This window comes from Rutidosis leptorrhynchoides, chromosome 10, assembly GCF_046630445.1.
Source record: "Rutidosis leptorrhynchoides isolate AG116_Rl617_1_P2 chromosome 10, CSIRO_AGI_Rlap_v1, whole genome shotgun sequence".
Lineage (NCBI taxonomy): Eukaryota > Viridiplantae > Streptophyta > Magnoliopsida > Asterales > Asteraceae > Rutidosis > Rutidosis leptorrhynchoides.
In genome coordinates, this window is record NC_092342.1 from 288,424,731 (window position 1) to 288,435,757 (window position 11,027).

An 11,027-nucleotide genomic window follows, 5' to 3' on the forward strand; every position below is an offset into this window, starting at 1 on the left:
AGTTAAATAGAGAGTTAGTGAGATTAATCTCCTAATTACAAGATATATAAAGATTAGTGTTTATCCTTGTAATTAGAGAGAAGTGTAATTCCTATTATTCTTATTAGTGAAACGTTTCTTTCCTTGCCCGTGGTTTTTACCCTATTGGGGTTTTCCACGTTAAATCTCGGTGTCTCTTTATTGTCGCTATTTCAATTATTACTAACGGTTTGCTATAATTCGGTGTCACTTTTCACAACAACTAATGCTCCGTAGGATTTTAAAGTTCGATTACATTTTAGCAAAATGATACGATACTGAATGATGCGTGTTTATTTGCAAACTGCAAAGTGGTACTGAACGACCAAGCAACTGTATTCAAAGTGGTGCTGAACGACCAAACAACTATATTCTTTATTTAATATATGTAAAAAAATAACACGTTAATTTTACATTATTAATAATAATGATTATCAAACATGTTATTATCATTCATAATAAATTCAATTGAAACCTTTAGATCATTCATATTTTAACCCATTCCGCACTTGATATTTATGTTCCATCAAACAAACACAGCTTAGTATAATTTAAGCAACAGATTAGACATTTGTACTTTGTCACTAACATTACACGCTCACTTGAGACGATTATATGCCACAATAGTGGTGACACGAAGCCAAGTATATATTAAAACAAAAACAATAATATTCCATCATTTGTTGGAATGGAAGTTCACTCTGCATTACATTACGAATTACTCCACAAAAGCCCCAGACACTTGATGTGACACTTATTTCTAACACTTGTTTTTCTTTGGAAAGCCATGGTCAAAATTATGGAAATGTTAAAAGGGTTCCAGTACTCCATTAAAACAAAACAATGCATGTATACTACTACTATCTATATATAGTAAAAAAGTAACGATAATTTTCAGGATCTACTAGACATCTCCACTGAAAAGACGAAAATCACCAAGTTTCAGGCAATGCCATGAGAATGTGGAACCAAATTAATACGTTTCACTTGTGTAAAAGGTCATTCTTGTAATTAATTCAATGATCAACTGTAGGGTAGAGACCAAGAAGTGAATTTCGAGCGTTTCCATTGGATTCAACATTGCCATAAAATGGTGATTGTAACTCTCCTGAATGAGAAGATTTTCGTGACCTTTGGTTCTTTGGAGAAGCTGCTGCATAGGAATCAGCTGAACCGCTACTTGAAGAATAGAAAGAGGATGTGGGTAACCCGTGGATCTTTGGGAGACCCGTTGTATCATTATTTGTTAAGCTATAACCCCGCTCCACTGTTTCTGCCTCCAGGGGTAGCTCATCCAATGTCTATAGTGGAGAAAGAAATAAAAACAATTTAAAGAGAGCTGGTAAAATTCCTTTAATTTTTTTATTAAAATAATTAGATGCAACTATAGAAAAGCCCTTCAGCACAATTATAATACTTTGATCCATGCAGGCTGGACAGTCCAAGTAACACTAGCAAAATGGGAGGGTCGATATGAAAAGGTTCAGGTCAAAACAAGGTTGCAAAAATCGCTACTAGGAGAGTACTCGGTTTACACTTTTTAGGGAGTACTCGGCAACTTGGGAGTACTTAGATATTGACCAAGTCTGACTTTGACCGAGTTTTGAACGACTTATGACCAATTTTGCCTGATTTTCCATGTAATCCCGAGTTTTGTAATCCCGAGATTTGACCGATTTTTCTAGTAATAAGGTTTAACCGCGAAACATATGTCCAACGTAGGGAAGCAATCCCCAGTTTTGGCCGAGTATGCTCAACACTGAGCATGTTGCACTCGCCCTTAATCTCCTGCCCATTTTGAACAGGAGGGTCGATGATTAGAACAGGTTTGGGTCAAAACGGTTAATTATCATGAAAAGAGTCGAGACGGACCCAGTCGCACTCACCCGAAAACACTCCACCCACTTTTGAACTTCATATAATTAATGTGCTAAAGATGATTGCATGTGAGGTGAATAATGGTAGAGCTTACCCGAAAAGCTTGCTGAAGAACTCGTAGCATATCCCGGGTACGTTTTCTCTTCGTAGCAACTTCGTCTGGTTCTTGCAACATTTGCTCAAACAAATCGTCCCTGTACATATCATGTGAACAAGCAAGAGTCAGATATTGAACTAATAGTTGTGTTTAACAACATTTTTCTCTTCTTCTTCCTTACCTGTACAACTTCTTAATGAAGACATTGTGCAGCTCTCTTTTTGTATGGTTCACCTGATAATGGACCAAAACAAAGGTAGGCTGATCATATATAAAAATAAATTATAATATGGTGAATTCTACTTATACCCACCATTCAAAATCTATCTTGTAGACTAGTAGACTTCAATAACAATGTGGCAATCGTATATACGTTATAATAGCACTATTCCTTTCACATACGAGCTTTAGGTTTTTATGTCCAAAATGACTGTAGTTAATTCGTAGTTCTTATTAATAGTGGTCAAATGGTCCGATTTAATCTTATCTTGAAATAATCTATATTCCAATTTTCTATGACTAGTTGATAGCTATCGTAACTGCAAATTAAAAGATGACTCCGTTTTTAAAAATATCCCGCTAAAAGAAAGAACTTGGTGAACCCCACCCCCCCCCCCCCCAAAAAAAAGTACGCTCACAAGCTAAACGACATGAAGCCCCTAAAACCACCCTAATAAAGAGTAACCACCCTAAAAAATCAAATGACTTGGTAACAATCAATCTCCCCACATATTGTAATGGTTAAGCACTAACATATGAAAAGAAGAATGTGCATATAAAATTTTTTACCAGAAAGTGCATAATTGCCTTAGGCACAGAGTCCTCAATGTTCTTTCTGACAATGTCATAATATGATCTTAACAATAGCTTTGTAACGTGAATCTCAACAGCCTCCTGATCTGAATGAGCATCAGATGGCCTCAAAACTGTTGGAGGCTATATTGAAATCAAAACATTATTAGCAATTTCATTCTAAATATAATTTTTTATAATGTTTTAAGCCAGTAGCATTTTTTTATCAGCATACCTCCCTCAGATGGATCATTGAGAATGAATGATCCAAAGATTGAACTGGTTCATTAAACAGCTTGTTTGCAGGATTTTCTTTGGCAGAAGAGCGGCTATCTGATCCACCAAAAATCGATGAGATTCCCCAACTTGTGCTTCCTGGAAATATATAATATATAATATATAATCATCAATAATTCAATATCTCAATTGTTTGCTAGTAATATTTGATAATAGCAACGTGCAAGTTTATAATATATAAGAAAAACGTAACAAATTTAAAACTTTCTGAATACATAGATAACAAACGTCAGGAGTATAAATGTCTGCTTAGTTATTTTCTTTGAAGAAAAAGCTTACCCGCAGTTGGCTTTTCAACCTCACCAACAGCCCGAGACCCAGGTTGAGTATGCTGTAAAAGATGATGTAAACAGAAATGTTGGTTAATTAATTCAAAATTACCAGAAAGCACCTACTTTTCTAACTTGTTTCAAACAATACTAGGACTTCTATAATGTTACAAATACTATTCCGATGAAACCTGTTCTGTGACAATTCCATTTGGAAGCCGGGGAAGAATTGCTCGTGATTTGATACCCTTCTCAGACTGTGGAGCTTTATCGGGCTCCACCCCATCCTATCAATTAATAATAAAAAAAAAAAGTTAAAGAAAGATGAAAAACTACAGAACGTGAAAAACTTGTACCCCCATTAGATTATAAGTTTACCTTCTGCCTTGATATTGTTGCTACCTTAGAAGATTTAACTTGCTGCATCGCCATTTCTACTGCTTTACTCCCACCGACAAAATTTGGGTGGGAAGTATTTATGTAATCCATCTGAAATATTTGGAAAAACACCAATCAACATAAGAATAAGCCTTGAAGCAGTTTGTGATTTTACAATTTTTTAGATATTTTCCAGTGAGCTTGTAGTCATTCAATAGGTATTGTATTCTTGTATACCTCCATTTCAACGATGTGCCCAATCATGGTCTCTGAAGGTTGAAGACCGTCTCGTAAAAAGTTCCCAATAACATCATCCATTCTCTTCCTGAGTACAGGAAACCTCTGCAACTCATTGACCATGCACCGATGGCTCATCTACAACGCAGAAAAAATAAAAATAAAAATAATAAAAAGGGAGACATTCTGGCATTGCAGATGTGTAGCATGAATCATTAAGATTGAAGCAGGTATATTATAATAAAGCTTTACCTTTATTAACTCATCATAAATAAACCTTGCGCACTGAAGGCTTGGATCTAGCAAACGGGCAATTTGTCTTCTAATAAGGACTTCAAACGGAACCTGATACACATGTTAAAGAAACAAATTATAAAGCAGTTCATGCCAAAATATCAAGTCACAAAAATACTACACGAGTATATAGAGTAAGACCTACCTCAGGCACAAATAATGCAGATCTAGGGCCAGTTGCGTTCTGTATGGCAGTTCGAATGTCATCATCAGTCAAGTCCTCACAAGGATCAACCTCCTGCAGCAGTAACTCAAATGATATAAGTTTTGCAACATGAGTAAAGGTCTGAACAGAAATCATATATCATTTAAAATTTTATGATTATATATTAATATATTAATTCAAAGCATACTAGAGGTAATTAGCCTTATCAGACAATTTGACTTCCAAAAAGAACTCCGATGCCTAATGGAGATAAAAATTTATAGATAAACTCAATTATAGACGCACCTCCAAACTCTTCACGAATATTGACTGGAATATATAGTGTATTCTTGCTCCACCTGACAATTCAGACGTTGACATCTCTTCGTTCTTCCCTTCGATCATTGAAGAAAAGGCTGTTTGAAGGAATCAGAAAGATCTTATATGAGATCCAAAGCAAAAACATGAACATATACATGTTAATGAGACCAAAAACTAGAACACATGCATCACCTTCTGAATACTTTGAAAGTATGTTTAAAAGAAGAGCCCCCATGCCAGCCTGTAAATCATTTAAAGAAATATGTAATTAACTGATTATTACAAACAGAAATGCAGAACAATACATAGTGACTGAAGCTATTTTTGTATCTAGTAATGGCTACCCACAATGCAAAACTAACAATCGATAATATATATATAACATGGAGCTTTCAGTTGTAGTATATTCAATAGCCATTATTGTACTTTATGGGGTGATGTTCAAACTTTCCAGAAAAATATCAGAAAAGAAGAGTAGACGATATGAACGCATAACTATAACTACTAAAAATTACTAATAATGTCAATAAACATATGATCGCTCAAAAAAGAAATTTCAGCCTTTGACTAAAAGAAAGGTTTAATAGACAGATTAAATACCTTCGACTCTGTAATCTCTCCATAACTAGCATGCTCTTTTGCTACATTAACTAAAGCAGCACTAATACGTGTTTTCAACCCTGGTAGCACTGTTTTGATGTGTTGCACCAATATCTGAAAAAGAAGACATATTTTAAATGATGTTTAATGTTCCGCAACAGAATACAAATATTTCAAACTCCAACATAACTCAAACTTACCTGGTTTAACTTTTTTGCCAGCGCTGGCACACCACAACGGTCTGCAAGCTCATTATACACCTACATATGAATATTAGTTAAAGTAGCGAGAAAAACATGTTAGATACATTTGCAGACGACTAAAAAAACTATCATCATACCGGACGACTACGGAAAAATTTCTCCTCGGCTACTAGTGCATCTTTAATTGTTCGGCTCAACATGATGTCCTGTTCCAGAAAAGAATGGAAAATGCCAACTAATGTGAGCTAAAAAAGTTAAACAAATTATCATACAATGATTAAACGATTGACCAGCTTACTTAAAAAGCTGCAAGTAATAATCTTCCATTGTTAGAGATCGGGAGACAAAAATATTACCTCTTGACTACGATTTACCACACCGATGTATCCAAGTCGAAGTGGAATCACTTTTCCAAGCAAAAAATTGCGAGCATCTGTACCTCTGTCCATGATATCCAACTAAAGCACCAGAAACAATATCATAAGTCAGAAATGATTATGAAACACACCTAATAAAGAAGAAATAATAAAACATAACAATGAGCTCATGTATATTCTACCTTGGTAATAACACCAATTGTTCGGTAACCTGACAATACACAAAGAAAATAATTCATGTTAAAGAGAGAAACTTAAGAGAGAATCATCATCATCTTAATGATAAATGACATAAGTGTGCTAACCATCAGGATCTGCATTTCCAGCAATTTGAAGTGCATCTGAATTGGCGAGGTCAGAATTTGCTGGTGTGACAGCTAGTATTAAACAGCTAGGAAGTTTAATGTATGACATTATCATCGTCCTAATACGAGCTTCAATGTCAGTCGGCTGGTCACCAACAGGAACTTTGGTTATACCAGGTAGATCCACAAGGGTGATGTCAAGCACATTAGGTGAAAAAATCTTCAAACGAATCTGCTTGTCAGAGACACCCTTGTTTCCTCCAGCTTCCCTATCTGTCTCAGCCTACAGTATCCATTCAAGCAACTAACAAGTCAGAGAACTTCTCATTTTATCAAAGTCTTCAGTAATCATAATATCCTAAAAGAATTGTTAAAGCATCAAAAGAGACAGATTAGGGAGCAACTGTTTTGTGACGTATCAAACAGTAAGAACGAAAAAAATAGTATTTCTTGGTTTTCTTTTTGGTGGCTTCTCAGTTTTAGCAGGGTCTAACGGCCATAGCTGTTAAAAGCTCGATTCAGTTTTAAACTGTCCCAACCGCCAAGCTACTGGCAGGCAAAGTGAATCTATTTCTATGCTAATTCATATATGGGAATTTGTGGTGCCCTTGGCCTTACATAAAAAGATTGATGTGGCATAGATAGAAGGTAAAGTTTATAATACAGCTGGTATATGCTTAACCATTAAAAGTAATTATCTGCTCGATATCAAAATTTATTAAAGCAAAATCACTCTTTTAACCCTGAACCTAAGCACACAGCTGACGCCGCATACCACTACATAGTACATACAATGATAAACTCCTACCTCATAAACGTAAAACGCATATACTTTCTATATGTAATCAGTGCAACTACACACTCACATTGAGACACGCGCAACTAATAAGACTAGAATGATATGGTCAGCCACTTGTCAAAAAAATACATGAAAGTGAAAGGTTTTAGATCATTAATTCTTCTTAAATACTCATAATGAACACTTCTCTTCTAGTATATATCTCGGCATTCCGAATTTACATCTCATGAATAATATATACAACATGTGCCAAGTTCAGAATTCTTTATAAAGAAAATCCGTTGGCAAATATCCTAAATCATACATGTATAATAATACGAATTGTAGGCCAAAACAAATAATAAATGCAATTAGAACAATCAAAATACATAAATAACATAACTATCACAAGATGACGCAGTAATTGGCTTCTTGATATTATCATATTATCAGGAGAGGTCTCATGTTCAAATCTCACTAGGTATGCATTTTGAGGTGGTCAAGTAAAAGGTCCAAAACAATCTCACAATAGCACAGTTAGGCATGAGTACAAATGCTACCATACCTAAATAAGCTGAACATGAAAACCTCTTTGGTTAACCTTTAAACTACACAAATAGCAGAGTGTAACGAATCTAATTTTGAAAATGTGAATACCTGAATTTCATTTCGAATTTCATTGAAATTGTAGAACCTCTTCCCCGGCACGTGTAAGAACTCACCGTACTCTTCCTCCGTACCGTCCGGTCTCCGTTTCGTTTGAAGAAGCTGAAGAACAAGCGGTCTACGAGTACATATATCGGATCCTCGCGGTAAGAAATCACGGCCGACGAGAGCTTCAAGCACACTAGACTTGCCACTGCTCTGACTACCAACAACGGCGACCTGAGGTAACTCGATAGTCGATGAGCTTCCTAATTGAGCAAAAATATCTTGTAGTTTGTTGACGATCGGAATCACGTTGTGACCTAGCGGCGCGGCGTTGGAAGATGATGACGGTGACGATGGCGGTGGTTGTTGCGGTGACGACGGGATTACTTGTTCGTCCGCCATTGACGTGGATTTCTGGTCAGATCGATTAGAGAGTGTGAAACCCTAGATATGTGATGAACAGGTGGAGAGAAAGTGGTTCAAACGACTTCAAAATCAAAATCAAAATCAAAAATCAAAAATTAAAATTGAAAAGAAAAGAAGGATTGGGGGAGATTCTCGTACCGCCCAAGCACAAGGGTAAAAACTGATAACTATTTGATTTTTGAGGGGTTATAGATGCTATAGTATATTGTTAGCCTTTGCCGCAATTATTACGGAGCATTTTTTTCTCAAAAAACAGATAAATTTTTTTTTTTCCGGCGAAAATATAAATATATATATAAAAGATCATAAAGATCCGGTGGTACACACGAACGACAATAATTGAAAGGCCTCGCTCTGATCGTTTTACAAACATTGAACGATATCATTGGAAGAGAGCGAGCACATTGAATTTGTAAAAGACAATACATTCGTACAAACCACCTAATCTAAATCTGAAACATACATAAAACCGATCTCGTATCTAACCCCACAATCGCAACTACTCAGAAGCTGCACAACTAAAATGAACGCCGGGCACTCCAGCAGCACCTAACCCGAGGCCTGCAAACCAAAGTAACCTCTCGTACCCGAAAAACCCCGTATAAACTCCAGAACCAGAGAAATACAACCCCGTATAAACTCCAGAACCAAAAAACAGATAAATGTACAGAGTAGGTTCGAGGTTTAATTGTGCCTGGGCGAGTCGGAAAAAATGCCCTGTAGCAAAGTAACATATTTGAAACATAGTGAAGTAAAGCGGACTCCCGATTATCATTAGACTGTTTCTAACTCTGCATATGACATCAAAGTCAAATTGTTCGCTTTTTGGTGAAAAGGTGGATTTTTAACTGTGACTGTATTTGACCCTCGTTAACTCAAAAAGTCAAATTTTTGTGTCAAATATTGATGAGGTGATGTGGCAAAATCTGATTGAAAATTTTGTGAAAAAAGAATAAATTAATTAATAAATAAAATGTAAAAATATGTGATTGGATGGTTAAAGGTCTCACTCTCAAACTTGTACCCGTCAAATAATTAACTAACGCTGGTATCCGTCAAAGTTTGATGCTGGTTATCAGCGTCAGATTCAGTCAAATTGCGACACATAGGCTGACTAACGCTGCGTTATACTCATAAGCCTTATCATTATCAAATAACAGTTTTACAATAGGATGAGATAAATTTTGGATTCATACATCACCTAAAAATATCAATTACTCCGTAGTAGAATGATGCTCTCTTGATCAAATGTAAGATTTAAACATAATTTTAAATCTAAACTAGCTTAAGACCCGTGAATTCGCGGAGTTTTAGGAAATAATAAAAGTTGAATTTTCAAATAATTATATTTTATATTTATATTTATATAAAGTTTGTTTAATTGAACCTTATAGAACATCACGCATGCATGCAAATAGCCACTAAATATTGCTATAAGAGCCTTCATAATGGACCCTATAAAACATATTTAAGTATCAGATCAATATAAGTTTTAATATACACAAATACAATTGACTATAAGTATATACCTTTAGAGAACTAGTAGTTGTTTATGAAATTTCAGTAATAAACAACTCAGGTACCCTGAAAGACTTGATCTTCAACTCCACTAACTAAAACATAAAAGTACGAAAACTGTCATCATCCATCCCGTCATCCAAATTTCACATAAACAATTAACGCACAATACTTGCCCTGGTTTGAATCAATGTCTTCAATATGGTATGTTCCAAAGAAAATGAACAATCATCACCCTGTCGGTGTAAAGAAGGCTTTTTCACCCCATCTCCATGGTGAACATCAATATCCACATATATAAGTTAACATTACAACCACACACTCTATAATAACGATATAATAATTTGTAATTTATGTGCCACATCAGTTTAATAAAGTCCTAAAAAATTTAATTATTTTCTGACATACCCATCCACGTCCATGCCAAACCGCCATACACCCATCACATGAACACAAATCAGGCTCACTTAGTGACCCATTCATGTAGTGGCCTAACCAAATGATTCAACCTGCCCAAGATAGTTTTTTCACAAATCAGGTTATTATGTATGTTAGATAGAGATTATAACTAAAGTTAAATACATAAGATATAAACAATTTATAAAGTATGAATTTTACCATTTGAAACGACTCGAACCCGTTATCGAAAAACGACACACATGTTTTTTTACTGTCTATCAACGCGTCGCGGTACATCTTGGTCGTGACGCGGTCCGAAGTGTATTTTTAATGCCGAAGCTAAAAACCAGACCTGACCATCTGTTCCATCACTAAGTCGCGTCGCGGCTTTACGGGTCGCGGCACGACCTCCCACTGTGTCAGATGCCCATAACCACTTTTTATGTTCGGCATCCAATTTACACTATAAGTCGCGACGCGACCAAACGATGGGACATATATTGCAGTTTGTAACAAGATTTATCACAAATTGATTCCAACATCACAAATCTTGATATACATTAACCTGCTCAAAGTTAAGTACGACCCAAAATACAACAAGTTTACGAGTTCCCAATACCGGGTAACTCAATACCCATAATTTACCAAGTGTACATTTTGACCCAATTACATTTATGTGACGATCCGGAGATTTCCGATCAAATTTAAACTTAATATTAATATGAACTCGAGACGATAAGCAAAGTCTATAATGTTGAGTCTCAAAATTTTTGAACTGTTTTCATGAATTCATTTACCCTTTGGTTAATTCCGACGATTCACGAACAAATGTTAGTAAATAGATATGTAAATATATGTGTGTATATATATATATATATATATATATATATATATATATATATATATATATATATATATATATATATATATATATATATATATTATAACTTGAAATACTTTAATAAAATATTATGAGAAATAAAGATAGTCAATTATATACGACAAAAACTTATTATGTAATTATATATGTATACATAATATTAT

The 11,027-nt window shown here is 35.1% G+C and overlaps 1 protein-coding gene across 1 annotated transcript; it reads right to left on the bottom strand.

Annotated features, from left to right (window-relative positions):
• Window positions 1–847: 847 nt before the first annotated feature.
• On the bottom strand, window positions 848–8,148 carry LOC139869951 (dynamin-related protein 3A-like). The gene is made up of 20 exons (XM_071857797.1): window positions 7,647–8,148; window positions 6,212–6,494; window positions 6,089–6,117; window positions 5,886–5,987; window positions 5,667–5,735; window positions 5,527–5,586; window positions 5,327–5,440; window positions 4,919–4,967; window positions 4,712–4,821; window positions 4,406–4,498; window positions 4,219–4,311; window positions 3,967–4,104; window positions 3,730–3,840; window positions 3,543–3,638; window positions 3,362–3,413; window positions 3,021–3,160; window positions 2,783–2,929; window positions 2,175–2,227; window positions 1,991–2,090; window positions 848–1,319 (listed from the first exon to the last, which is right to left on the bottom strand). Exons 1-20 carry the CDS (start codon window positions 8,040–8,042, stop codon window positions 1,035–1,037), a joined length of 2,520 nt encoding a protein of 839 aa, XP_071713898.1. The 5' UTR covers window positions 8,043–8,148; the 3' UTR covers window positions 848–1,034.
• Between the last annotated feature and the right edge of the window lie 2,879 nt (window positions 8,149–11,027).

Excerpts from the sequence above, each read along its gene's own strand:
- LOC139869951 (XM_071857797.1), bottom strand. The coding sequence starts at position 8,042 with ATGGCGGACGAACAAGTAATCCCGTCGTCACCGCAACAACCACCGCCA. Across the intron at positions 3,414-3,542 it reads ATGGAATTGTCACAGAACAG|CATACTCAACCTGGGTCTCG; the intron begins GTTTCATCGGAA and ends CATCTTTTACAG. Across the intron at positions 3,161-3,361 it reads GGTTGAAAAGCCAACTGCGG|GAAGCACAAGTTGGGGAATC; the intron begins GTAAGCTTTTTC and ends ATATATTTCCAG.